This window comes from Macaca thibetana, chromosome 3 (assembly GCF_024542745.1).
Source record: "Macaca thibetana thibetana isolate TM-01 chromosome 3, ASM2454274v1, whole genome shotgun sequence".
NCBI classification, from domain to species: Eukaryota; Metazoa; Chordata; class Mammalia; order Primates; family Cercopithecidae; genus Macaca; species Macaca thibetana.
The window spans coordinates 140596147-140623780 of NC_065580.1; the positions used below are offsets into that span (position 1 = coordinate 140596147).

General features: G+C 52.8%; 3 protein-coding genes across 4 annotated transcripts in view; 1 reads left to right on the forward strand and 2 right to left on the reverse strand.

Moving 5' to 3' along the window:
- The window catches only part of POP7 (POP7 homolog, ribonuclease P/MRP subunit), a 123240-nt gene that overhangs the window by 30930 nt on the left and 64676 nt on the right, over positions 1–27634 (reverse strand). The gene's annotated exons all lie outside the window — the stretch shown is intronic.
- The window catches only part of ACTL6B (actin like 6B), a 41776-nt gene that overhangs the window by 2814 nt on the left and 11328 nt on the right, over positions 1–27634 (forward strand). The window contains exons 2-4 of one of the 2 annotated variants that reach the window (XM_050783736.1): positions 26391–26500; positions 26932–27008; positions 27224–27389. In XM_050783736.1, the coding sequence (XP_050639693.1) occupies positions 26476–26500; positions 26932–27008; positions 27224–27389 (268 nt within the window). In that variant the 5' untranslated portion in view covers positions 26391–26475. Of the gene's footprint in view, positions 1–26390; positions 26501–26931; positions 27009–27223; positions 27390–27634 lie in introns of those variants that run through there. The other variant, XM_050783737.1, reaches the window with a different exon arrangement.
- GNB2 (G protein subunit beta 2) overlaps positions 292–27634 on the reverse strand; it is a 92335-nt gene continuing 64992 nt past the window's right edge. Inside the window, exons 2-11 of the mRNA XM_050783876.1 lie at positions 5497–5563; positions 3118–3263; positions 2876–2914; positions 2652–2758; positions 2041–2104; positions 1796–1958; positions 1638–1704; positions 1158–1359; positions 849–1065; positions 292–767 (exon numbers count right to left, since the gene is read on the reverse strand). Of these exons, the coding sequence (XP_050639833.1) occupies positions 661–767; positions 849–1065; positions 1158–1359; positions 1638–1704; positions 1796–1958; positions 2041–2104; positions 2652–2758; positions 2876–2914; positions 3118–3174 (1023 nt within the window). The 5' untranslated portion in view covers positions 3175–3263; positions 5497–5563 and the 3' untranslated portion in view covers positions 292–660. The remainder of the gene's footprint in view (positions 768–848; positions 1066–1157; positions 1360–1637; positions 1705–1795; positions 1959–2040; positions 2105–2651; positions 2759–2875; positions 2915–3117; positions 3264–5496; positions 5564–27634) is intronic.

The following is a 27634-nucleotide window of genomic DNA, read 5'->3' on the forward strand; positions in this document are numbered from 1 at the left end:
AGTGGCTTTGCGCAGAGTTGGGAACTAGGAGCTCCGAGCAGGGTCCGCCTGGTCAGGCTAGCTCTGGTCAGCAGCCTGATGGGGGAGACCACGGCAGGGGGCTGCTTATCCAACAACCTCTGGATGGAAGGCTTTGGGCTGGGGTTTCGGCTTTGCTCTGAGGGAGAGTGCAGACCCTGTCCCCAGCCCCAGCTGCCTGGTGGGCCCCATACCCTCCCCACCACCCACACCGCCAGCAGCCCTCAGGCAGCAAAGTTCAGAAACAAGGACACAGCAAGGGCAGAGACCAGGTACAGAGTTGGAATTGGCTCCTTTATGGAAAAACTGAAAATATAATAAAAATTAAAATAAAACCAGTTTTAAAAAAGCCAGCTCCTGGGGTTTCCACCTCCTGCCTCTGGGCCTCCAGAGGGGTGAGGCCCCAACCCCAGGGCAGCAGAAGGATGAGGGCCTCCTGCCCCTCCTTTTCCCCCATTCCATCCCCTTTTTATCTCCACAGTGGGGGCCCCGGGAGGAACCAAACCTGGGTGGGAGGGCAGGGACCCAAGGCCCCGTGGCCCAGGGAAGGGGGCTGGGAGTGCGCCCAGCCCCTCAGCCCTGGCCTGTAGTGTGGGCGTGGGCAGGGCCCCTCCCGGCCTGGGCCCAGCAGGGGTGGGGCCGTTAGTTCCAGATCTTGAGGAAGGAGTCCCAGGAGCCAGTGGCCACAGCCATGCCATCGTCGGTGACCCCAAGGCAGCTCACACGGTTGTCGTGGCCAGCGAGGACCCCTGTGAGGAAGGGAGAAGTCAGAACCCATTTGGCCTAGGCTCCAGGTCCCCACCCGCCCAGCCTGGGCCCCCAGCTCTCACCTGCACGGTCGCCCTTCATGGCATCCCAGATGTTGCAGTTGAAGTCGTCGTAGCCAGCGAGCAGCAGCCGGCCGCTGCGCGAGAAGGCAACAGAGGTGATGCCACAGATGATGTTGTCATGGGAGTACATGAGGAGCTCCTGATCGGCCCGCAGGTCGAAGAGGCGGCACGTGGCGTCATCAGAGCCGGTGGTGAAGGCATAGCCGTTGGGGAAGAACTGCAGGACATGGGACCGGGATGGGGTGAGGGCGAGGGGCAGGGCCAGGAGCCTGGTGGAGAGGGCCTGGCCCAACTCGCCCCAGAACTCACAGCCACCGCATTGATGTCGGATTCGTGGCCGATGAAGGTCTGTCGGCACATGGAATCCCGTACGTCCCACAGCTTGATAGAGGCATCACAGGCGCCTGACACAAACGTGCGGCCATCGGGAGCCAGGGACAGGGACATCACATCCCCACTGTGTCCAGCAAAACCCACTGTCTGCTGGCCTGTCTCAATGTCCCACAGGGCACTGGAGAGGTGACAGGAAGAAGGAAAAGATAAGAGACGGGGCAAAGAACAGAGTCCCTGCCCTCCCCGCCCCACCACGTGAGCCCAACCCTGTGAAAGGGTTCAGGGAGGTTCTTGTCAGAGCCTTAGGTGGGGAGGGGATGCATCCCTCCCTGACCCCCTTAGTGCCCACCAGGAGAGAGAGACTACAGTGCACGCTGCGTGCTGAGCACTGGGACATGGCCCCTGAGGCAGGAAGTAGGAGTTCGCCCAGACTGTTCAGCCCTGGCAGAGCCTCACCAGGTGGTATCCCCAGAGCTGGTGATGATTTGGTTGTCATCCAGGAAGCGGCAGCACGACAGGTACCCTGGGGAAGGAGCTGGTCAGCCAGGTCTCCACACGGAGGGCAGTGCACCTCCCGACCCCAAAAAGGGTGCTAGCCGGGCCAGGCCCCTCACCAGTGTGGCCAGGCAGCTCCCGGCTGACCCTGACGTTGCCCTCGCGGGTCTTGAGGCTGTAGATGGAGCAGATGTTGTCCAGCCCCCCACAGGCCACAAAGTTCCCTGAGGGCGCATAGGCACAGGTCATGACCCAGGAGGAGCGCAGCGGGATGGCGTGAACCTGTGGAGCAGAGACAGCGCCAGGGTCAGAGCCAGTCAGGGCCCTGTGACCCTGCCCCACCCCCCAGCCCGCACCACCCTACCTTGTTGGTGGTGTAGCTGTCCCAGATGATGAGCTTCCCATCCTGGGAGGCGCTGACCAGCAGCCTGGTGGGGAATGGTGCAGGGAGAGCAGAAGGATGCCATGAAAGCAAGACACACCCCCTTCCCATTGGGTAGGAGAAGGTAGGGTCTCTGTTGTCCAGGCTGGAGTGCAGTGGCACCATCACAGCTCACTGCAGCCTGGAATTCCTAGGCTCAAGTGATCCTCCCATCTCAGCTTCCCCCACATAGCTGGGACTACAAGGCGAGCACCACCACACCCGGCTCATTTTTCAATTTTTAGTAGAGACAGGGTCTCACTATGTTGCCCAGGCTGGTCTCAAAACTCCTGAGCTCAAGTGATCCTGCCCTGGCCTCCCCACATGCTGGGATTACAGGTATGAGCCACCTGAGAGACAGTCTCCAGCTGCAGCCCACAAGTTCTCACCAGCATGGTCCTGCCTGTCCAGGTCTGGCGGGCATGTCTGGGAGTCACCTTATTTCCAGACATACTCTGGGTATTCTGGTGGCCTACTCACCCCACCAGATCGGAGGCTACTCCCACAGCCTGCTAGAAAGTCAGCCCACAGCGCCAGCCCACACACACACACACCTTGAGTCGGTCCCCCAGTGCATGGCATAGATCTTTGCCAGGTGCCCACGGAGGGTCCTCCGGGTCCTCATCTGGATTCTCCCCACTGGGTCCAGCCCAGCTGTGATCTGGAGGTAGAGACAGAATGGGCTCAGGGAGGCCCAGGTAGCAGGACTGCAGTGAGCAGCGGCCTCCGATCCTTGCCCTCCAACCCCAGTCACCTCCTAACCACCAAGTGCCCTCACCTGGGTCAGTGTTGAGTCCCCACATGCTTTTCGGGCATCCTATAGGGAATGGCAGAGCCAAAGAGATGCAAGAGACGGTAGGATGGGTAGGAGAGGGCGAGAAGACAGGAGTGGACAAAATCAGATTCTGAGCCACTAAGGAGCCCTCCCTCCCCCTTCCCCCACCAACACCCTCACCCAGCCCGGTCCAGGGCACCGGGAGGTGTACACACCTCCCGGCCCATACCGCACCAGGCCCTCACCCGGATCTGGTTCCGGAGCTGCTCGGCCTCCTGTCTCAGTTGCTCCAGCTCACTCATGGCGCCGGGCCCGTGGGGCGGGGTTGGGGGCGGCTGGGGGCCGCGGGACGGGGGCTGGGGGAGGCAGCTCCTGGCCGCTGGCCCGAGGCCTGGGGGATGCAGGGCTGACGTCAGGCCCGAGGCCGCCGGGGAAGTGGGGGGAAAGGCGGGGTTGCAGCACGGCCCGGAAGGGGTAAGCAAGGGGAGGGGGGAGGGGCGGCGGCACAACCAGGGTCTCCGGCAACGGAGACGTCGCCGAGTAAGAGCCGACTTCCCCAATCTTCCTCCCGCCCCCCGGAAACGGAGCGGGAAGTGCAAGAGGAAGCGCGGGGGAAACCCCTCCCTCGGACACAGCCCGGGCGGGACACCCGCGGCAGGAACTGGGGGGGGGGGTGTCCCTTCGAAAACAGACCTGGCGTCTGCCCCAGCCCGCACCGGCACCGCCCCCCAAGCACCTAATTTTAAAAGGGGAGGTGCCTCTTGAAATTCACCCCACAAGGCGCACACCCTCCACACACACCCCCAGCTTCGACGGTGGCGGGTGGGGGGGAGCGACCAGAGGGGGAAGCTAGGCTGTTCGTGGGGTTGCCTAGGCAACCGTCACCCGGACCGAGAGCACCTCATTGGTGAAATGCCCCCACCCTAGCCCCGTTGCCAAGGCAACCGCATCCACGGCTGAGACCTGTAGGGTGGGTGACCCCACCCCCGGCCCCATCGCCCCCGCCCGACCCAGGCTCCCGCCCCTCCCCAGAACCGGCCCGGGTGGCTGTTTACAGGATTTGGGAAAAGCCGATTGGGAGCTAATAGGTTCTGGACAGCTCACCCCGGATAATCCCTGCTCCGGCTGCGCCCCATTAGCCGTCCGCCGCGGGTGGGGGTGACAACGGCGGGGAAGGCAGCCCCGAGCCGCTGCTCCCTCCAGCGCAGAGACCGCCCGCCCCGCCGCGCCCGCAGAAAGCCCGTGGGAGCCGCTCTCGAGTAATTACGGCTCCGCAACGAGGTCCCCGGCCCCGAGGCGCGGAGCTGCTCTCTCCCAGGCGCGGGCGGGAGGCCCCAGGCGGCCTGGCCCCGGCGCCCTGGACACCTGGGGGGCCCAGCCAGCGGGCTCGCGCCCGGGCCCCAGAGGCTTGGCTGGCTCCGCTCCGGGCGCCTGAGTCCTTCCCCACCCGCGGGACACCTGTGCGATCCGGCCGTACACACTGCACTCGGCCGACCCAGGCGTCCCCCACCCAGCTCCCACTTCCCCCAGGCACAGGGCGTTCCTATTCCCCACTGACATTTCCCCTCCTTGTAAGTTCAGCTTTCTACGCCAGTGCCAGGGGGTGACCCTCAAAATCGGGGTGTGGGGGGCGCAGGCAGAACTCCTTACTCCACCCAACCCCCAGGCCCGCACAAAGCCTCTTCCAGCTACTAGCAGCCCAGGCCTGGCGGCACCGCCGGAGGCCCAGGGCAGAAGGAAGCAGGGCTGGAGGAAGAAACTGGGGGCGGGGGCGACGCTCTCAGCCCTCGGTCCCCATCACCCCGCAGGGCCCTCAGCAGCCCCCAGATTCCAGGGATATAGCAGCCAGGGTCCCATAGAGAAATGGGGGTGCCACCGCCTCCGCAGGTCTGGCGGGGCCCAGGAGAGGTGACGGGAGGGTCCCTGGATCTCGCAGCTGGAAGGCGCGGGCTGGTGCGGCGCTGCGAAGCGCAGTGGGCCTGGCCCTCCAGCCCCCACGACCTCCATTTTGCCCAAAAGAAAGCTGGGCGGGGGGCGGGTGCCTGGGAGCTGGGCTTCGGGTGGGGATCTGTAAAGGGAATAGGGCGCCGAGGGCTCCGGTTTCGGGGAGTGGGGCCAGAAACCACGAGCAGAACCCAAATCGGGGGTAGGGTGGAGACTAAAGGAAGGGTGGCGCGCGGCCTTGCCTGCTTCTCCCCGATTTTGGGGTTGTGCAAGGCGAGGGCCGGCAGGGGTGCGACAGTGGAGGACACGAGGGGTGCTCCCCAGGGGCAGGCGGGAGGGTGGCGGTGGGGAAAGGGGGCGGGGCGGGGCCTAGAGGAAGCCCCGAATTTAGCCCCCCAACTTCCAAGGGAGCAAGAGGCAGTCGGGGCTGGGCTGGGGTCTGGGGTCGGGCAAAAACTTCGCTGATGGTGCGGGGAAGTGCACACACCGTGGGGGGCGAGGGTCCCCCCCAGTTCCCCTTCCGGGTTTGGGAGCGACGGGGCCAGATAGGAAGGGAGGGGAGGTCTGGGGAGTTACGTCCGCTCCCAGGAGGCCAGCCCGGGGAGACCGAAGGAAGAGAGGTTCCCCTGCGGGAAATTGGGGCTGGGGGGCGCGAGGACTCCTTTTGCCAGCGGAGGTACCTGTGGCGGTGGGACTCTGCGGCGGGGTCGCTGGCGGCGCGCGGGCGGCGCTGTCTTCCTCCGCGGCGGAGGCGGCGGCGGCGCGGATGGATTTCCTCAGTGGCCCCAACCCCGCCGCCAGCGCTGCCTCCCCAGAGCGGAGGGATCCCGCCCGCCAGTGACGCGGCTGCCGCCGCCGCGCCCAAGACCCGGCTGGGCGAGACCAACGCCTCGCACTTGGGGGAAGCCAGGAGACAAAACCCCACCGAGGGGGCAAAGACGGTCCCAGTGGCTCCCAAGGATCTCACCCTCACGCTATGTGGACGCAAACCGTACTCAAAGGGTTTGCTTCCCGGAAAGGAATAAGACATCCCCCCTCTGGGACTGGAGGAGGTGGTACTGGCACATGAGGAGGGTGAGACCGCTTGCGGGTCACGTGATCGGTCTCCCGCCCCGCCTTGATTGGGTGGCTCCAGACTGGGAAGGGGAGTTCGACGCCCCATTTCCCGGTTGGGCCACGCCCCGGCCCTGTGGAGGCCACGCCCCCTCATCAGGGGGCGGAGCTAAAGAGAGCTGGACGGGGCCCGCCTTGAGGCGGCTGGAAGAAGAAGCGCGATTCCGAGAAAGTCCCCGAGCGTGAGTGGGTACGGGCTGATGCGGGCGCCCCGGGAATGCCATGAGAAGGGTCGTGCCCAGGCATTTCCTCAGCCTCGCCCACTGGGCTTTTGTAGACCCCCTTTCAGGGCTTGCCACTGTAATAACAACTCATATTTATTGAGTTCCACACTTTTTTTTTGAGACGGAGTCTGTCTCCCAGGCTGGAGTGCGATCTCTACTCACTACAACCTCCGCCTTCCGGGTTCAAGCGATTCTTCTGCCTCAGCCTCCCAAGTAGTTGGGTCTACAGGCGCCCGCCACCACACCCGGCTAATTTTTTGTATTTTTAGTAGAGACGGGGTTTCACCGTGTTATCCAGGATGGTCTCCATCTCCTGACGTCGTGATCCGTCTGTCTCGGCCTCCCAAAGTGCTGGGATTACAGGCGTGAGCCACCGCGCCTGGCCCCACACTTATTTTTTAATTGGAGTACAGTAACGTGATGGTAGGTCACTGCCACCTCCATCTCCTGGGCTCAAGTGATCTTCCTGCCTCAGCTTCCCTAGTACCTGGGACCACAGGCATGCCCCAGCCACCATGCCCGGCTAATTTTTAAATTTTTGGTAGAGGTGGGGTCTCCCTATGCTGCCCAGGCTGACATATGTTAAGTCTCACAATTCTGGGAAATTAAGTGCTAACATTCTCTCCATTTTCTTTCTTTCTTTCTTTCTTTCTTTTTTTTTTTTTTTTTTTTTTTTTTTTTTGGTGAGACGGAGATTTACTCTTGTTGCCCAGGCTGGAGTGCAATGACACAATCTCGGCTCGCTGCATCCTCCGCCTCCCAGATTCAAGCGATTCTCCTGCCTCAGCCTCCCGAGTAGCTGGGATTACAGGCATGTGCCACCACGCCTGGCTAATTTTGTATTTTTAATAGAGACGGGGTTTCACCGTATTGTCCAGGCTGATCTCGAACTCCTGACCTCAAGTGATCCGTCCGCCTCTGCTTCCCAAAGTGCTGGGATTACAGGCGTGAGTCACTGCGCCCAGCCTTCTTTTTTTTTTTTGGAGACAGGGTCTCACTCTATCGCCCAGGCTGCAGTGCAGTGGCATGATCTAGGCTCACTGCAACCTCTGCCTCCTGGGTTCAGGCAATTCTCTTGCCTCAGCCTCTGGAGTAGCTGGGATTACGGTGCCCGCCACCCTGCCCAGCTATATTTTTTTTTTTTTTTTTTTGTATTTTTAGTAGAGACGAGGTTTCACCATGTCGGCCAGGCTGCTCTCAAACTCCTGACCTCAGGTGATGTGCCCGCCTCAGCCTCCCAAAATGCTGAGATTACAAGCGTGAGCTACAGCACCCAGCCTTCTCCCCATCTTCTAGTAGTGGAAAGAGACCTGAGGCTGCAGAGTTTAGGTATGAACCCAGGCAGCCAAAACTTTACATTCCAGTATATCTGTACGAGCCTCTAGATGAACCCCCTCCTCCAGGGACTTTGTCTGTAAAGGGACAAGAATGTAGGTCTAGGCCTCAGTTTCCACATCTGTTAAATGGGGGTACTGACAGCATTTTCCCTGCAAGTCTTGGATTCTTACTGAGAACCCGATTGATTGTGGAACTGCTTTGGGAAGTTCAAGGCAATGAATAGCCTTCACTGAGTCCCTGTAATTTGAAAGTATAAAAACACGCAGCCATAAGAAAGAACGAGATGAGGCTCACACCTGTAATCCTAACACTGTGAGAGGCCAAGGTGGGCAGATCACTTGAGGTCAGGAGTTTGAGACGAGCCTGGCCAATATGGTGAAACCCTGTCTCTACTAAAAATACAAACATTAGCCGGGTGTGGTGGCACGGGCCTGTAATCTCAGCTACTGGGGGAGGCTGAGGCAGGAGAATTGCTTGAACACGGGAGGTGGAGGTTGTAGTGAGCCAAAATCACACCACTCACTGCACTCCAGCCTGGGCAACAGAGCAAGACTTTGACTCAAGAAAAAAAAGAAGAAAGAAAGATGAAAGGAGAAAAGAAAGTAAAAGAAAGAAAAGAAAAGGAAGGAAGGAAGGGAAGGAAAGCAAAAAAGAAAAGAAAGAGTAAAAAGAAGAAATCATGTCCTTTGCAGCAACATGGATGCAGAAAAGAAAGAAAGAAAGAGAGAGAGGGAGGGAAAGGAAAGAAAGGAAGGAAGGAAGAGAAAGAAAGAAAAGAAAGAGAGAAAGAAAAAGACGAGAGGGAAGGGAAGGAAGGAAGCAAGACGGGAGGGAAGGGAAGAAAGGGAAGGAAGGAAGAAAGAAGTAAAGAAAGAAAAGGGGCGGAGGGAGGGAAGGGAGGGGGAGGGAGGGGACGGGAGGGGACGAGAGGGGAGGCGAGGCAAAAGAAAAGAAAAAAAAGAAGAAATCATGTCCTTTGCAGCAACATGGATGCAGCTAGAGGCTTTTATCCTAAGTGGATTAATGCAGGAACAGAAAACCAAATACTGCATGTTCTCACTTATAAGTAGGAGCTAAACATTGGGTACTTACGAACATAAAGATGGGAACAGTAGACACGGGGGATTACTAGAGGCGGGAAGGGTTGAAAAACTACCTATTGGGTACTGTACCCTGGGTGATGGGATCAATTGTACCCCAAACTTCAGCATCATGAGATACAACCATGTACATGGGTACATTCATGTGCACATGAATCGGAATCTAAAAAGACAAAATTATTTTTTAAAAAGTATCAAAACATACTGTTCATTTAGTCTCTGTGAAAGACATTACAAATCGTTTTTCAAAAACAATTGTTTTTTCTTTTTCTTTTTTTTTTTCCCTGAGACCCAGTCTTGCTCTGTCACCCAGAACTGGAGTGCAATGGCACAATCTCAGCTCACTACACCCTCTGCCTCCTGGGTTCAAGCGAATCTCCTGTCTCAGCCTCCCAAGTAGCTGGGATTACAGGAGCGTGCCACCACGCCTGGCTAATTTTTACATTTTTAGTAGAGATGGGGTTTCATGTTGGCCAGGTTGGTCTTGAACTCCTGACCTCGTGATCCGCCCACCTCGGCCTCCCAAAGTGCTGGGATTACCGACGTCAGCCACCGCGCCCAGCCTACAATTGTTTTTTCGAAATCGAATATGTTAGTAACATAGTAGTCGTCTTTGTAAGGGGTGCACACACTCACACACTCAGAATTCCCTGCCTGGTGGGGCAGGGAATAGTAAACATGCCAAAGGGAAAATGAAAAAAGAATCCTGTAGGTTTTCATTATTGTAGGCAATTATGTCCATATCACTTACAAAGCTATTGCCAAATCTGTCTAAGGAAGTAGAGTTTGAAGGTGGGTGGGGGGAAATCTGCGAGAAATTCAACAATGGCATAACAGAGTTCTCAATATGAGAAACAAAAGCCCAATTTTTTTTAAAGAAAATATACACAATCACATTCGTAGTTAGGGGCAAATTCTATTTATGCATACCTACCAATTCAGTGACATATAAGCAATAGATAATAGATGTCAACTACACATGAGAATTTGGGAGGGACCTCAGAGATAATTACGTCAATTTCCTCAATCTGCAGATGGCCACAGTGACTTCCCTAAAGTCACTTAACAACCAGCAGCCTAGGACTACAGCACAGTTTTGTCAATCTCAAGAGGGCATATGTGCTGCTGCTTCTGCTTTGGTTTCTGTGCTAATAAGCTTTCCTGTTTTAACTCATTCCGTTGATATTTACTGATGTATATATCAGTATACATCACTGTTGTACATATATACACTGGTGTATATATACAGTATACTGATGATGTATCAGGCACTGCCCTAGGCAATGAGGATGCAACTGTGAATGACAGGTGCACCCCCCTCATGGAGCCTGCAATCTATAGAGGAGGCAGATGGACATTGAAATATGGATTAGGGTCAGGTATGGTGGATCACACCTGTAATCCCAGCATTTTGGGAGGCTGAAGTGGGCGGATCACTTGAGTCCAGGAGTTCGAGACTAGCCTGGGCAACATAGCAAGATTTCGTCGTTACAAAAAAAAAAAGAATACATGGTGGCGTGCGCCTGTAGTCCCAGCTACTCGGAAGGCTGAGGTGGGAAGATGACTTGAACTCCTGAGGCAGAGGTTACAGTGAGCTGAATTTGTGCCACTGCACTCCAGCCTGGGTGACAGAGCCAGGCCCTGTCTCAAAACAAAACAAGGCTGGGCGCGGTAGCTCACGTCTGTAATCCAGCATTTTGGGAGGCTGAGGTGGGCGGATCACGAGGTCAGGAGTTCGAGACCATCCTGGCTAACATGGTGAAACCCCGTCTCTACTAAAAATACAAAAAATTAGCTGGGCGAGGTGGCGGGCGCCAGTAGTCCCAGCTACTTGGGAGGCTGAGGCAGGAGAATGGCATGAACCCGGGAGGCGGAGCTTGCAGTGAGCCGAGATTGTGCCACTGCACTCCAGCCTGGGAGACAGAGCGAGACTCTGTCTCAAAAAAACAAAAACAAAAACAAAAACAAAAAAATAACAATTAGTACTGATGGCCTGGAGTTACTGTTTACTTCGAGCAGAACATTTGAGATGGAACATATTCTGGGAGGAAGATCAAGAGTTTAAGATTGGGAAGTTTCAGGTTTGAAGTGCCTGTGGAGAAAATTTTTTTTTTTTTTTTTTTTTTTTTGAGACGGAGTCTCGCTCTGTCGCCCAGGCTGGAGTGCAGTGGCCGGATCTCAGCTCACTGCAAGCTCCGCCTCCCGGGTTCACGCCATTCTCCTGCCTCAGCCTCCCGAGTAGCTGGGACTACAGGCGCCCGCCACCTCGCCCGGCTAGTTTTTTGTATTTTTTAGTAGAGACGGGGTTTCACCGTGTTAGCCAGGATAGTCTCGATCTCCTGACCTTGTGATCCACCCGTCTCGGCCTCCCAAAGTGCTGGGATTACAGGCTTGAGCCACCGCGCCCGGCCGAGAAAATTTTTTTTTGGTGTTTTTGGTTTTGTTTTTTTGAGACAAGGTCTCAGTCTGACACCAAGGCTGGAGTGCAGTGGCGTGATCACAGCTTGCTGCAGCCTCAACCTCCTGGGCTCAGATGATCCTCTCAGCTCAGCCTCCCCAGTAGCTGGAACTACTGGTGCACACCACCATGCCTGGCTAATTTTGTTGTATTTTTTTTTTTTTGTAGAGACAGGGTTTTGGCATGTTGCCCAAGCTGATCTCGAACCCCTGGCCTCAAGCAATCCACCAGCCTCAGCCTCCCAAAGTGCTGGGATTACCGGTGTCAGCCACCACACTCGGCCGGAGTCTCACTCTGTTGCCCAAGCTGGAGCGCAGTGGCGCGATCTCGGCCCACTGCAACCTCCGCCTCCTGGGTTCAAGTGATTCTCCTACCTTAGCCTCCTGAGTAGCTGGGACTACAGGCAAGCGCCACCAGGCCTGGCTAACTTTTTGTATTTTTAGTAGAGACGGGGTTTCACCGAGTTAGCCAGGATGGTCTTGATCTCCTGACCTCGTGAACCGCCCACCTCAGCCTCCCAAAGTGGTGGGATTACAGGCATGAGCCACTGCGCTCGGCCTCTTTTTTTTTTTTTTTTTTTTTTTAACTTTTATTTTAGATTCACGGGTTACATGTGCAGGTTTGTTATATGGGTAAATTGTGTGACACTGAGGTTTGGAATACAATTGATCCCATCACCCATGTAGTCAGCACAGTACCCAATAGGTAGTTTTTCTTTTTTTTCTTTGAGACAGGGTCTCGCTCCATTGCCCAGGCTGGAGTGCAATGGCATGATCTCGGCTCACTGCAACCTCCACCTCCTGGGTTCAAGTGGTTCTTCTGCCTCAGCCTCCCAAGTAGCTAGGATTACAAGTGCGCACCACCACGCCTGGCTAATTTTTGTATTTTCAGTAGAGACGGGGTTTCACCAGGATAGCCAGGCTGGTCTTGAACTCCTGGCCTCAAGTGATCTGCCTGCCTCGGCCTCCCAAAGTGCTGGGATTACAGGTGTGAGCCACCGTGCCCAGCCCAATAGGTATTAATAGTTTTCAACCCTTGCCCCCTCTTCTTCCCTCTTCCCCCTAGTAGTCCCCAGTGTCTATTGCTGCCATCTTTATGACCATGAGTACCCAATGTTTAGTTCCCATTTACAAATGAGAACATATGGTATTTGGTTTTCTGTTCCTGCTCTAAATTCACTTAAGAGAATGGATTCCAGCTGCATCCATGTTGCTGCAAAAAAACATGTTTCTTCATTTCATTTATTTTTGTGGCTGCATAGTATTCCATAACATATATGTACCATTTTCTTTATCCAGTCCACCGTTGATGGGCACCTAAACTGATTCTATGTCTTTGCTCTTGTGAATGGTGCTGCAAGGAACATATGAGTGCATATTTCTTTCTGGTAGAAGTTTTTTCTTTTGGGTAAATACCCAGTAATGAGATTGCTGGGTCAAACTGTAGTTCTATTTTTAGTTCTTTGAGAAATCCAGGAGAAATGTTTAATACGTGGCTGTAGACACAGTCCTGGAGTTCAGCAGAGAAATCTGGGTTGGAACAGAGCCCCAGGAGTGAGTGGCACATTCTAGCAGATGACATCATAAAGTGGTGCAGGGAAAAGACAAGATGGCCTAAGACCAAGCTCTGAGGAACTCTGACATTTAGAGGTCAGGTGGAGAACAAATTGCCAAAGGAGAAGCCAGCGAACTAAGAAGAAAATCAGGAGGATGCAGACTTCTGGAACCCAAAAGAAAAGAGGGTTCCAAAAAAGGAATCGGAAACTGTGCTGAATGCTGCAGAGACGTGAAGCAAGCCTGCACTGAGAAGTGTGCAGAGGACTGGGTAGAAGCCGCTGTAGCTTTGCCTAGGGCATTTGCAATGGGTGAGTGAGAAATGAGGCAGTGGAGAAAAACAATGTGGACCAGACTTTGGGTATCTCAGCTTGGTAGGGGACCATGTACAAAGCTGGTGCAGCTGTGAGAAGAGGAAATGGAATCAAGATAGTTGGGGTTTTTTAGGCCAGGTGTGGTGGCTCATGCCTGTCATCCCAATGTTTTTGGGAGGCAGAAGCAGGAGGATCACTTGAGGTCAGGAGTTCGAGACCAGCCAGGCCAACATAGTGACACTTACTAAAAGTACAAAAAATTAGCCAGATGTGGTGGCGTGTGTCTGTAATTCCGGCTACTCAGGTGGCTGAGGCAGGAGAATTGCTTGAACTCAGGTTGCAGGGAGCCGAGATTGCACCACTGCACTCCAGCCTGGGCAACAAGAGCGAAACTCCATCAAAAAAAAAAAAAAAAAAGATATATATATTTTTTAGGCTGGGCATGGTGGCTCATGCCTGTCATCCCAGCACTGTGGGAGACTGAGGCAAGAGGATCGCTTGAGGCCAGCTTGGCAACATAGCAAGATCCCATTTCTACAAAAAAAATTGTAGAGACCCTGTCTCCACAGGAAAATTTTACATATATATATATTTTTTTCTTTTTTTTTTTTTTTTTTTGAAACAGAGCCTTGCTCTGTCACCCAGGCTGGAGTGCAGTGGTGCCACGATCTCGGTTCACTGCGACTTCCACTTCCCGTGTTCAAGCGATTCTCCTGCCTCAGTCTCCCAAGTAGCTGGAATTACAGGCATGCGTCACCACGCCCGACTCATTTTGATATTTTTAGTAGAGACAAGGTTTCACCATGTTGGCCAGGCTGGTCTCAAACTCCAGACCTCAGGTAATCCACTCGCCCCAGCCTCCCAAAGTGCTGGGATTACAGGCATGAGCCACAGTGCCCCGCCGTTATTTGATTTTTGATGGGAGCTACTGGAGCTAATTTAGATGGTAATGAGAAGGACAGGAGGAAAGAGAGAGGAAAAAGAAGTTGGCCAGATGCAAGGAAGGACAGAGTTGCCAGGTGATGACCAATGAGTGGCCACCTTGTCTGAGAAGGTAGGACCCTCGAGAGCAAGTGGCGGATGTGGCTCTGATGGGTCACAGGGCCTCCTTCCTCTACCTGTTCTGGCTTCTTAGCCTCTCCTCCTCCTCAGGGCACTCTGCAAACATTGTTTTTCCCAGAATCCTGACTGTGGCCTCCTCTTCTCACTCTCCATGTTATTCATTGGTGACTTCATCCACTACTGTGACTTTACCTGCTAGTTGCTCATAACACTCTCAAACCTGTCTCCAGCCCAGATGTCTCTTCCCCATGTGCCGACTTGGTGTACATTCAACGGCTGACTGAATATCCCCACTTAGATGCCCATGGACAGTGGCATGCTGGCATCCGCTCATGCCAGGTCACAAGTGCCCATTGTACACCCAGCTCCTTATTCAGTGACGTCATCTTGGTAGTAGAAAATTGAAGAGCCGGACGCGGTGGCTCATGCCTGTAATCCCAGCACTTTGGGAGGCCCAGGTGGGTGGATCACCTGAGGTCAACATGGTGAAACTCCATCTCTACTAAAAAATACAAAAAAATTAGCTGGGTGTGGTGGCGGGTGTCTGTAATCCCAGCTACTCGGGAGGCTGAGGCAGGAGAACCACTTGATCCCGAGAGGTGGAGGTTGCAGTGAGCCAAGATAGCACCATTGCACTCTAGCCTGGGCGACAAGAGCGAAACTCCATCTCAAAAAAATTAAATTAAAATTAAATAAAGTAAGATAGTAGGAACTTGAACTCAGCCAAGGTGGTTCTATTTACATCATGGACATTGGCAAATGCTTCCGATCAGCGCTCCCCCTTTTTGAAGAGCTGGTTGTTAGGCATGGTGGCTCATCACCAGGAGTTTGAGACTAGCCTGGGCAACACAGTGAGACCCATCTTTAAAAAAATTAAAAATTATCCAGGCATGGTGGCATGCCTGTGGTCCCAGCCACTCAGGAGGCTAAGGTGAGAGGATTGCTTGAGCCCAGGAGTTGGAGGCTGCAGTAAGCTCTGATTGCACCACTGCACTCCAGCCTGAGTGACAGAGCAACATCCTGTCTCAAAACAAACAAACAAAAAAACCATTTACTATACACCACTGTTTGCAGACATCTCACATTCAACATATTCAAAACTAAGTTAATCATCTTCCCCTGAGACCCACCATGCTCAACCTTATCCCTTCCCTGAATCTTCTGGCCCAGTTGACAGCACCAGCACCCACTCTGATATTTCCCAGGCCCTCCCTCCCCATATCCAAAGGATGGTCAATTAGTTAGGGTATAGTCGAGGCGGCTATAACAAAGAATTCCCCAAAATTCAGTGACTTAACCTCAAAATAGACACTCCAGGACTGTGGGGACATCTCTGCCATCTTTTTTTTTTTCTTTTCTGTTTTTTGTTTTGTTTTGTCTTTTGTTTTTTGTGTTTTTTTTGAGATGGAGTCTCGATCTGTCACCCGAGTTGGAGTGCAGTGGTGCAATCTTGCCTCACTGCAACCTCCACCTCCCGGGTTCAAGTGATTCTCCTGTCTCAGCCTCCCGAGTAGCTAGGATTACAGGTGTGTGCCACCACACCCGGCTAAGTCTTGTATTTTTAGTGGAGACGGCATTTCACCATGTTGACCAGACTGGTCTTGATCTCCTGACCTCAAGTCTGCCTGCCTCGGGCTCCCAAAGTGCTGGGATTACAGGCATAAGCCACGGCACCCGGCCAGTCTCTGCCGTCTTAAACATGTGGCTTCTATCTCTCTGTTCCATGGGGCCTAGGCAGAAATCACCATCATATCTGAATGTGGGAAGGGGGGTAAAGTGGGAAGTACAGGTCATCTCCTGATTAAGGACACCACTAACCTACTCAGAAGTTGTCCAGATGCAGCTGGACACAGCGCCTGTAATCCCAGTACTTTGGGAGGCCAGAAGAAGGTTCGCTTGAGGGCAGGAGTTCAAGACCAGCCTGGTTAACATAGCAAGACCCCCATCTCTATTATTTACATTTCTAATAAAAAATAAAACGGCCGGGCACTGTGGGTCACACCTGTAATCCCAGCACTTTGGGAGGCCGAGGTGGGCGGATCACGAGGTCAGGAGATGGAGACCATCCTGGCTAACACGGTGAAACCCTATCTCTACTAAAAATATAAAAAAAGGAGCCAGTCGTGGCATCGTGCGCTTGTGGTCCCAGCTACTAGGGAGGCTGAGGCAGGAGAACGGCGTGAACCTGGGAGTCAGAGCAGTGAGCTGAGATTGCACCACTGCACTCCAGCCTGGGCAACAGAGCGAGACTCTATCTCAAAAAAATAAGTTAATTAATAAAAATTAATTAATTTAAATGAAAAAAAGAAGTTGGTCAGATGCAAGGAAGGCTGGGACATGTAGTCTCTATCCATGTACCCAGCTAAAACATTATTAACAAACAAAGAAGGCAATTTAGGAGGCCGAGGCAGGAGGATTACTTGAGCCCAGGGGTTCAAGACCAGCCTGGGCAACATAGTGAGATAGTGTCTCTATAAAAAGTAAAAAATAATAAAATAGTCTGGGCATGGTGACTCGCACCTGTAATCTCAGCACTTTGGGGGCCGAAGGAGAAAGATTGCTTGAGCTCAGGAATTCGAAACCAGCCAGGGCAACACAGTGAGACTTCGTGTTTACTAAAGATAAAAATAAATTAATTAATTAACCGGATGTGGTGGCATTTGTGCCTGTAGTCCCAGCAACTCATGAGGCTGAGGTGGGAGGGTCTCGTGAGCCCAGGGGATTGAGGCTGCAGTGAGCTATGATCGCACCACTGCATTCCAGCCTGGGTGACAGAGTAAGACCCTGTCTCAAAAAAACAATAATTGATGATAATCATAATAAACAAAGAAGGGCAATGGGAAATGGTATAAGAGTAGCAGTCTATGCCTAGTGGATCTATCATGTCAATGTTATCACTCTCTCTCTCTCTTTTTTGTTTTTTTGGTAGCCTCAACCTCCTGGGCTCAAGTGATACTCTTGCCTCAGCCTCCTGAGTAGCTAGAACTACAGGCACACACCACCACAACAGGCTAATTTAAAAAAAAAAATTTTTTTTCTGTAGAGATGGGGTCTCGATATGTTGCCTAAAGTGGTCTCTAACACTGGCCTCAAGTGATCCTCCTGCCTCAGCCTCCCAAAGTGTTCGGATTACAGGCATGAGCCACTGTGCCCAGCCCAATGCTATCTCTTTTTTTTTTTTTTTTTTTTTTTGAGACGGAGTCTCGTCGCCCGGGCTGGAGTGCAGTGGCCGGATCTCAGCTCACTGCAAGCTCCGCCTCCCGGGTTTACGCCATTCTCCTGCCTCAGCCTCCCGAATAGCTGGGACTACAGGCGCCCGCCACCTCGCCCGGCTAGTTTTTTTTTTGTATTTTTTTAGTAGAGACGGGGTTTCACCGTGTTAGCCAGGATGGTCTCAATCTCCTGACCTCGTGATCCGCCCGCCTCGGCCTCCCAAAGTGCTGGGATTACAGGCTTGAGCCACCGCGCCCGGCCCAATGCTATCTCTTGAATACTGCTTAAATCCATCCCTTCTACGGTGTGCCAATTGCTATTACCTTGATTTCTGCCCATTTCCTGGCCTCTAGCTTAGTACCTCTCTAATCAGTCTACCAAACGGCTGCCAGAGATATCTTTCTAAAATGCCAGTTGGATCAATAACCCTCCTGTTCAAAATCTTGCAGTAGTTCCCAGGGGATTCCAGGAGAAGAGTCAACTTCTTTACATGACACAAAGGCCAGGTCTTGTCCCCTCAACTCAGAATGCCTTTCACCCCTCCTCCAGCTCCACTTCCTTGTCTGCCAGAAAAACCCAGGCCATTTCCTCGGGCTTAGTTTAAATATTGCTTCCTTCACCACAATGCTGTTTGTGTGCTATTGCAATGCTGGCTCCATTTGTGTTGAAGCCTTTACTGGACTGTGTATTTCTGGGCACTTGCCATCCATCTTGGAACCGGGGCTCCCTGTGAAGCCAAGGCACTTGGTTTATCTGGCCAAAGGCTGGGTGAAGGCCGGGTACAGTGGCTCAGACCTGTAATCTCAGCACCTTTCGAGGCTGAGGCAGGTGGATTGCTTGAGGTCAGGAGTTTGAGACCAGCCTGGGCAACATGGCAAAACCTCATCTCTGCAAAAAATGCAAAAGTCAGGCTGGGCACGGTGGCTCACACCTGTAATCCCAGCACTTTGGGAGGCCAAGGTAGGTAGATCATCTGAGGTCACGAGTTTGAGACCAGCCTGGCCAACATGGCAAAACCCTGTATCTACTAAAAATACAAAAATTAGCCAGGCTACGTTCCTGTAGTCCCAGCTACTCGGGAGGCTGAGACAGGAGAATCACTTGAACTTGGGAGGCAGTGATTGCAGTGAGCCAAGATCATGCCACTGAACTCCAGCCTGGGCAACAGAGCAAGATTCCATCTCAAGAAAAAAGAATAATCAGTTGGGTGTAGTGGCATGTGCCTGTTGTCCCAGCTGCTTGGGAGACTGAAGCAAAAGGTTTGCTTGACTCCAGGAGATTGAGGCTGCAGTGAGCTGTGATCACGCCACTGCACTCCAGCCTGGGTGACAGAATGAAATCCTGTCTCAAAAAAGACAAAACGAAACAACAAAACAAAAAAATAGAATCCTGGGTGAGAGCTCAGGAACAAAGAACAGACCCTCACAAAACGCCAAATCATTTCCAAGATGTGGGGTCTGTGGTGCCTAGGCCTGGCCCTAGCACCTCAGACATCATCACCAGGCTCAAGTTTGGCCAACCTGAACGTGGCCATGGAATGTGGGGCTCTCCAGATCACTTTATTGAATGATTTGTTTAATCATCCATCTTCCTATGAGTCATTTTTATTCCCAGTGTCTATCAGGCAAATAGAGAATATTTATGGAATGAATGAAAACTTGACATTTGCTCCAGGATCAGCACTTTTCACATACTTTGGTTCAGACCTCAGCTCTGTCACTTACCAGCTGAGTGACTTTGGGCAAATTCCTCAACCTCTCTGTGTCTTTGTTTCCCCTGCAAAATGGGGAAAACAGTCTGGTTGTTGTGAGGACTAAGTGATGTGATGTATGTAAAGCATTCATAACAATGCCTGGTACACAGTAGACACTTTGGGTCTGGTTTAAAAAAAAAAAAAATAGGCCGGGCGCAGTGGCTCACGCCTGTAATCCCAGCACTTTGGGAGGCCGAGATGGGCGGATCACGAGGTCAGGAGATCCAGACCATCCTGACTAACACGGTGAAACCCCGTCTCTACTAAAAATACAAAAATTAGCCGGGCGCGGTGGCGGGCGCCTGTAGTCCCAGCCGCACGGGAGGCTGAGGCAGGAGAATGGTGTGAACCCAGGAGGTGGAGCTTGCAGTGAGTGGAGATCGGGCCACCGCACTCCAGCCTGGGAGACAAAGCAAGACTCCGTCTCAAAAAAAAAAAAAAAAAAAAAAAATAGTTTGGCGGAGCGTGGTGGCTCACGCCTGTAATCCCAACACTTTGGGAAGCCAAGGTGGGTGAATCGCTTGAGGTCAGGAGTTCAAGACCAGCCTGGCCAACATGGTGAAACTGTCTCCACTAAAAATACAAAAAAATTAGCTGGACCTGGTGGTACACGCCTGTAATCCCAGCTACTCAGGAGGCTGAGGCAGGAGAATCACTTGAATCCAAAAGGCGGAGCTTGCAGTGAGCTGAGATCGCGCCAGTTCACTCCAGCCTGGGCGACAGAGCGAGACTCCGTCTCAAAGGAAAAAAAAAAAAGCCAGCCTGGGAAACATAGCAAGAGCCTGTTTCTACCAAAAAAAAAAAAAAAAGAAAAGAAAAGAAAAAAAATCCAGGCATGGTGGTGCTTGCCTGTGGTCCCAGCTACTCAGGAGGCCAAAGTGGGAGGATCATTTGAGCTCAGGAGTTTAAGGCTGCAGTGGTGCATGACTGCACTCTAGCCTGGGTGACAAAGCAAGACTCTCTCTCTCTAAAACGAAAAAGAGAAGGCCGGGTGCGGTGGCTCACGCCTGTAATCCCAGCACTTTGGGAGGCTGAGGCAGGTGGATCACAAGGTCATGAGTTGAAGACCAGCCTGGCCAAGAAAGTGAAACCCCATCTCTACCTAAAATACAAAAACTGGCCAGGTGTGGTGTTGGGCGCCTGTAATCCCAGCTACTCAGGAGGCTGAGGCAGACAACTGCTTGAACCCGGGAGGTGGAGGTTGCAGTGAGCTGCATTCCAGCCTGGGCAACAGAGTGAGACTCAGTCTCAAAAAAAAAAAAAAAAGAAAGAAAGAAAGAAAGAAAAAAGAAAGAAAGAAAGAAAGAAAGAAAGAAAAATAAACAGAAACAGTTGTAGGCATGAACCCATTGGTTTTGTTTTATTTTATTTTATTTTATTTTATTTTATTTTATGAAACAGTATCTCACTCTGTCACCCAGGCTGCAATGGTGTGATCATAGCTCACTGCAGCCTCGACCTCCTCCAGTTGGTCATTAATTACTTCGTCTCATCTCCTCCTGACACTGACCTCTGTCAGCGGCTCACATCCAACCCTCCTTCTAGACTGAACTCCCGTTTCTACATATTCCAGAAGTTTTCATGTCCTTAGACCTCTGTCCATGCTGTTCTCTTTGTTGGATATCTTTCCCACCTTCTTCACCTATGAGCTTCTATTCATCCTTCAGTGTTTTGTTTGTTTTTGAGATGAAGTTTCACTCTTGTTGCCCAGGCTGGAATGCAATGGTACACTCTCAGCTCACTGCAACCTCCGCCTCCCAGGTTGAAGTGATTCTTCAGTCTCAGTCTCCCAGGTAGCTGGGACTACAGGTGCCCACCACGACACCCAGCTAACTTTTTGTATTTTTAGTAGAGATGGGGTTTTGCCATGTTGGTCAGGCTGGTCTCAAACTCCTGACCTCAGGTGATCCACCTGCCTCAGCCTCCCAAAGTGCTGTGATTACAGGCATGAGCCACAGTACATGGCCTCATCCTTCACAATTTAGCTCCAACTTCACTTCTAGAAGATTTCCTGGATTCTTAGAGACAGGTAGCCCCTCTCCTCCGGGCCTCCTTTTTTTTTTTTTTTTTTTTTTTGTTTGAGACAGAGTTTTGCTCTGTCGCCCAGGCTGGAGTGCAGTGGCACGATCTCAGCTCACTGCAAGCTCCGCCTCCTGGGTTCATGCCATTCTCCTGCCTCAGCCTCCCGAGTAGCTGGGACTACAGGCTCCCACCACCACACCCGGCTAATTTTTTGTATTTTTTTTTTTAGTAGAGACGGGGTTTCACCGTGTTAGCCAGGATGGTCTCCATCCGACCTCGTGATGCGCCTGCCTCGGTCTCCCAAAGTGCTGGGATTACATTATTTATTTATTTTTTATTTTTTTTTTATTGAGGTAGAGTCTCACTCTGTCACCCAGGCTGGAGTGCAGTGGTACAATCTCGGCCCACTGCACCCTCCGCTTCCCGGTTTCAAGCCATTCTCCTGCCTCAGCCTCCTGAGTAGCTGGGATTACAGGTGCGTGCCACCATGCCCAGCTAATTTTTTGTATTTTTAGTAGAGACAGGATTTCACCATATTAGTCCTCACCTCAAATGATCCGCTCGCCTCAACCTCCCAAAGTGCTGGGATTACAGACGTGAGCCACCGCAACCGGCCCTGTCCTCCATTTCACCTCTCTTCCGTGCATATCTGAGCTTCCCACTGCACCCAAGCTCCTTGAGAGCAAGGATATCCTGTATCTCACCCATCTCAGTATCCCTCCTATGCATAGCATGGTGCCTGCTACACAGTAGGCATCAAAGATGTTTCTTGGCCAGGCACAGGGCTCATGCTTGTAATCCCAGCATTTTGGAAGGCCAAGGCAGGAGGATCTTGAACCTGGGAGTTCGAGGCTGCACTGATCCGTGACCATACCACTGCACTCCAGCTGAGCAATAAAGCAAGACCCTGTCTCTTTATTTTATTTCTTGAGACATGGTCTTGCTCTGTCGCCCAGGCTGGAGTGCAGTAGCACGATCATGGTTCACTATAGCCTCAACCTCTCGGACTCAAGGGATCCTCTCACTTCATCCTCCCAAGTAGCTGGGACTACAGGATCACACCAACGTGCCTGGCTAATTTTTTAGAAAACTTTTTGTAGAGACGGGTTCTTGATATGTTGCTCAAGCTGGTCTCTAACTCCAGGGTTCAAGCCATCTTCCTGCCTTGGTCTCCCAAAGTGCTGGGTTTAGCCGGGCGCGGTGGCTCACGTCTGTAATCCCAGCACTTTGGGAGGCTGAGATGGGCGGATCACGAGGTCAGGAGATCGAGACCATTCTGACTAACACGGTGAAACCCCGTCTCTACTAAAAATACAAAAATTAGCCGGGCGCGGTGGCGGGTGCCTGTAGTCCCAGCTACAGGGGAGGCTGAGCCAGGAGAATGGCATGAACCCAGGAGGTGGAGCTTGCAGTGAGTGGAGATCGCACCACCGCACTCCAGCCTGGGTGACAGAGCAAGACTCCGTCTCAAAAAAAAAAAAAAAAAAAAAAAAAGTGCTGGGTTTATAGACATCAGCCACCACGTCCAGCACTTGTCTCTTAAAAAAAAAAAAAAAAAGGATATTTGTTGAATCAATGAATGGACAAGTGAAATGTATTAATTGCTTTACCCTAACCACTTCCATAATACACTAGAATCTTATGTCAGATCTCATGACAAGGCCGGGCGCGGTGGCTCAAGCCTGTAATCCCAGCACTTTGGGAGGCCGAGACGGGCGGATCACAAGGTCAGGAGATCAAGACCATCGTGGCGAACACGGTGAAACCCCGTCTCTACTAAAAAAAAATACAAAAAAAACTAGCCGGGCGAGGTGGCAGGCGCCTGTAGTCCCAGCTACTCGGGAGGCTGAGGCAGGAGAATGGCGTAAACCCGGGAGGCGGAGCTTGCAGTGATCTGAGATCCGGCCACTGCACTCCAGCCTGGGCGACAGAGCGAGACTCCGTCTCAAAAAAAAAAAAAAAAAAGATATCATGACAAAAGAAAATTGGTCACAGTAGACTGGGAGTTAAATCAAGTCCTGCCCTGTAGTTAGCCAACTGTAGCTTCCCCCCAGCCATGAGAAGAAAATTCACTGCTCATTACCAAATAGACTGCAGATTTCCAAGTTATGCGTAATAATATTAAGGCCTCAACATATCCACAGGGACACTTACTGAATAGTCCTGGGTGCCCAGCTTTCAGCTAGACACTGACTCCAGAATCAGATGGGGGCCTCACCACCAGCTGTTCTACAGATAGAGACAGCACAGCTTGGTGAGAAACACAGAGATGTTAGGAAACAAAGGCATATCTCAACTGGCTGATAAGAGCTGTGGGTTCTAATCCTGGCTCTGATCCCAGCAGACTCTCTGATCCAGGACAGAGCTCAGGTTCTAGCTGGAAAAAACAAAACAAAACAAAACCTGTAAAACCCCTACAGGTACACACCACCATGCCTGGCCAGATTGGACAAGTTTCCTTCTGTTTTTTATTATTCTTTTTAGATGGAGTCTTGCTCTGTCACCCAGGCTGGAGTGCAATGGTGCGATCTTGGCTCACTGCAACCTCCACCTCCCAGGTTCAAATGACTCTCCTGCCTCAGCCTCCCGAGTAGCTGGGACTACAGGCATGCACCACCACACCCAGCTAATTTTTTTTTATTTTTAGTAGAGACGAGATTTCACAATGTTGGCCAGGCTGGTCTTGAACTCCTCACCTCAAGTGTTACGCCTGCCTTGGCCTCCCACAGTGCTGGGATTACAGGTGTGAGCCACCATTCCCAGTCAAGAATGGGGAAGTTTCTTTTCTTCTTTTTCTTCCTCTTCTTCTTTTTTTTTTTTTTTTTTTTTTTTTTTTTTTTTTTTTTTTTTTGAGAGATGGGGTCTCTGTGTTGCCCAGGCTGGTCTCAAACTCCTGGCCTCAAGCAATCCTCCCACCTCGGCCTCCCAAAGTGCCAGGATTACAGGCATGAGTCCCCACATGCCCTGCCTGAGCAAGTTTCTAAATCTGAGATGGTTAGGGTGGTGGAGAGGAAAAAAGAGATAGTAGGAATTGGCAAGGTGAACTTCAGAGTAAGTGAGGCAACATCATTAAATGTCAACAAAAGGAGAGGGATAAGATGAACAGAATCACTTTCCACCCCAACATTCCTTTCATCCTCACCTCAGCATTTTAAAACGATAAGAAATGCAAGCACTTGGCTGGGCATGGTGGCTCATGCCTGTAATCCCAGCACTTTGGGAGGCAGAGGTGGGTCGTTCATTTGAGGTCAGGAGCTCGAGACCAACCTGGCCGACATGGTGAAACCCGGTCTCTACTAAAAATAATATAAAAAAAAAAAAAAATAGCCAGGAGTGGTGGCACGCACCTATAACCCCAGCTACTTGGGAAGCTGCGGCAGAAGAATTGCTTAAACCCGGGAGGGAGATGTTGCAGTGAGTCGAGATTGCACCATTGCACTCCAGCCTGGGTGACAGAGGGAGACCCCGGCTTAAAAAGAAAAAAAGAAATGTAAGCACTTTAAGAAATCCACCCAATTCCTCCAGGCCTCAATGGACTGACCTAGGGTCACTCTGGAAAAATCTCACTCTCTCAGCGCCTGAGTCAGCCCTCTCCCCTACAGCTCACCACTCCCGCTGAAACCTGGACCCTTTCAGTCTTAGAAGCCAAGTTGGAACTTGGAACCAACCCTAGGCATTGAAATGCCACCGTCATCAGTAGGTAATCCATGAGCCAGCTCAAGCCATCTGTCCTTTGGCCGGGGAGGGGTGGAGTCTCTTCCAGGGTGGGCATGTGGTGAGCAGAGAACCTTCAGGGGCATGCGGACCTCACATAGTATCCTCTTCCTGTGCTATCTCTGGTCTCAAAGCTCCCTCGCCCCCAAACAAGTAGATGGGCACACACTCAACACACACAAGCATTCATATGTGCATATGTACACACATGCACCCATACGCCAACACACATAGACACATACATACAGACACATGCACCCTCACATAAGAGTCCCTCAGCTACCCCAAGTTGTCAGAGCTGCTCCTTTGCCTTTGCTACCAAAACTGTGGTGCCAGGAGCCCAGAAGAACCTGGGATCCAAGCAGTAGAAAACCCTGTTGTTAGTCCGGTGCTGCGGCTGACACCTGTAATCCCAATGACTCAGGAAGCCAAGGTGGGAGGATCGCTTGAGGTCAGGAGTTAGAGACCAGACTGGGCAACATAGTGAGGGCCCTTCTCTAAAACAAGCAAACAAACAAAAAAAACCAGGTGTGGTGGTGTGCACCTGTAAGTCCCAGCTACTCAGAAGGCTGAGGCGAGAGGATCACTTGAACCCAGGAGTTCAAAGTTACGGTGACCTGTGAGCGTGCCACTGCACTCTAGCCTGGGTGACGGAAGACCCCAATTCAAAAAGAAAAGAAACAAAAACCCTCTTGTTGATAAATGCCTCCTTAGGAAAATAGGCGCTGAAGAGAGAGAGAGATGGAGAAAAGAAGCTAAAGCCAGGTGGGCTGTGTGTGAACGTATGTATATGTGTGTAAGCATGTGTACACATGTATAACGCCCAGGTACTGGGGTGGTGGGGGTAGGGGTGGAGCAAGGCAAGGAAGAGGGGCCAGCGAAAGACAAAGGAGGGAAGTTGGACACGGTGGCTCATGCTTTTAATCCCAGCACTTTGGGGCATTGAGGCCAGGAGTTCAAGACCAGCCAGTCTCTAAAAAAAAACAACAAACAAAGAAAAAAAACAGAGAGAGATGGAGACACACCCCCACCCCCTCTGGTCCCTCTCTTAATCTTCCCTTCCCTCCCTCTCCCGGCAATTCCATTTAGGCCTGGGTGTGGCAGAACCGGGCTCAGAGCAGCCTGAAGACAGATGACCCTTCTGGGGAGTGGAGCTCTCTCCCCAGTCTTGCTTTAAAAAGTAAGGGGGTAGAGGTCGGGCATAGCACTTTGAGAGGCTGAGGTGGGAGGATCGCTTGAGGCCAGGAGTTCAAGATCAACCTGAGCAAGACCCTGTCTCCATAAAAAAAATTTTTTTAATTTGCCAGGTGTGCTGGCACCTGCCTGTAATCCCTGCTATCTGGGAGGCTGAGGAGGATCGCTTGAGTTCTGGAGTTCGAGACCAGCCTGGGCAACGTAACAAGACCTCCGTTTCCACCAAAAAATTTAATAAAAACAAAAAGCAAGGGGGTAGGGACCTCATCAGTCGTCCTGCAGAGTCTTGGTCTCCGCCTCTGCCCTGCTCTCCTCTCTGCCGCCCGTTCCTTAGCGACGGTCTCTAAGTCCCTGCTAGGCGCCCCCTGCCCCATCTCCTCCTGGTCGCCTGACGGAGGGTATCTTCCCCTTTAAATCCGCGGCCCCCGGTCCGGTCATTGTCTCGCCTGGCAGCCAATCGGCGGCGCCGTTGGGGGCGGGGGATCCGGCCTCCCAATTGGTCGCCGCGCGCCCCGCCCCGCCAGGGATCCCGGGAGCTGTCCGGCCGCCTCGGTGCTGATCCCGCCGCCGCCCACGGGCCGCTAGCAGCGCAGAGGGCACTATGAGCGGGGGCGTCTACGGCGGAGGTGAGCGAGCCTCCGGCCCCCTGCGTTCCGAACCCGCGCCATCCATCCGAGCTCTGGGCACCCCGGGGCCTGTCACCTCCGCGCATGAACGGGTCCAGTCCCAGGCTCGGGTCTCCCGCCTCCCCTGCGCTCCGTTCTCGTGCGCACCGGGCCGAACCTCTCTACCTTACAACCCACCTCCACCTGGCCCCGGCCCCTTCCTTTCCCGTCGGGAGGGTGGCCTGAGCAAGGCCAGTGGGCAAGAAGGGACCCTGGCGGTATGATGCCCCCACCCCCAGTCCCAGGACCTCAGACTCCAGGCCCAGTTCCCACCGGCTCCAGACTGGTGTTGAAGGTGGCGAGTCTGTGGCTCTGCCCTGACTTTCTCTCGGAACTACCTAGCGGGAAAAACTTCGGGGGAGGTCCCCTTACAGGCCTGTCTCCCCTCACAGATGAGGTGGGGGCGCTGGTCTTTGACATTGGCTCCTTCTCAGTCCGCGCTGGGTACGCTGGGGAGGACTGTCCCAAGGTGAGCCTTCCAGTCTCCTCTCTAAATCCTAGGGGCTCCGGACCCTTCTTCAGGCTTTCCAGTGACCCAGGGCTCTCCCAGATCGCCCAGAAGCTCTGCTGAGCGGGAATGTGGGAATAAACCCAGGGGCGGGCTGAGGACCCTGCCGTGGGGCTGGACAGGGGCAAGAGGGTGACCCCTCTCCTGCCGATCCTCCCCCAACCCTTCCCCACCAGGCTGACTTCCCCACCACGGTGGGGCTGCTGGCCGCGGAGGAGGGGGGCGGGCTGGAGCTGGAGGGGGACAAAGAGAAGAAAGGGAAGATCTTCCACATCGACACCAATGCCCTGCACGTGCCTCGGGATGGAGCGGAGGTCATGTCGCCCCTCAAGAATGGCATGAGTAAGGGGCCCCCACCCATCACCTCCTGACAGATAGGGAGCCCACTCCCCACGATCTGGGACATAGCAGCCCCCACTCCCCAAGGAGTCTTCCTTGCAGCCCCAGGGTTCTTCTCGCTGCCAGGGTTCTTCTCACTGGGTTCCCTTCCCAGGGGCCCAGCAGGTTTCTGGGAAGGGGGGACGTTCCCCTGGGCCTGGACTCACTGACCCTCCTTTGGGCTTGGCCTTTCTCCCTCCTTTTCTTCC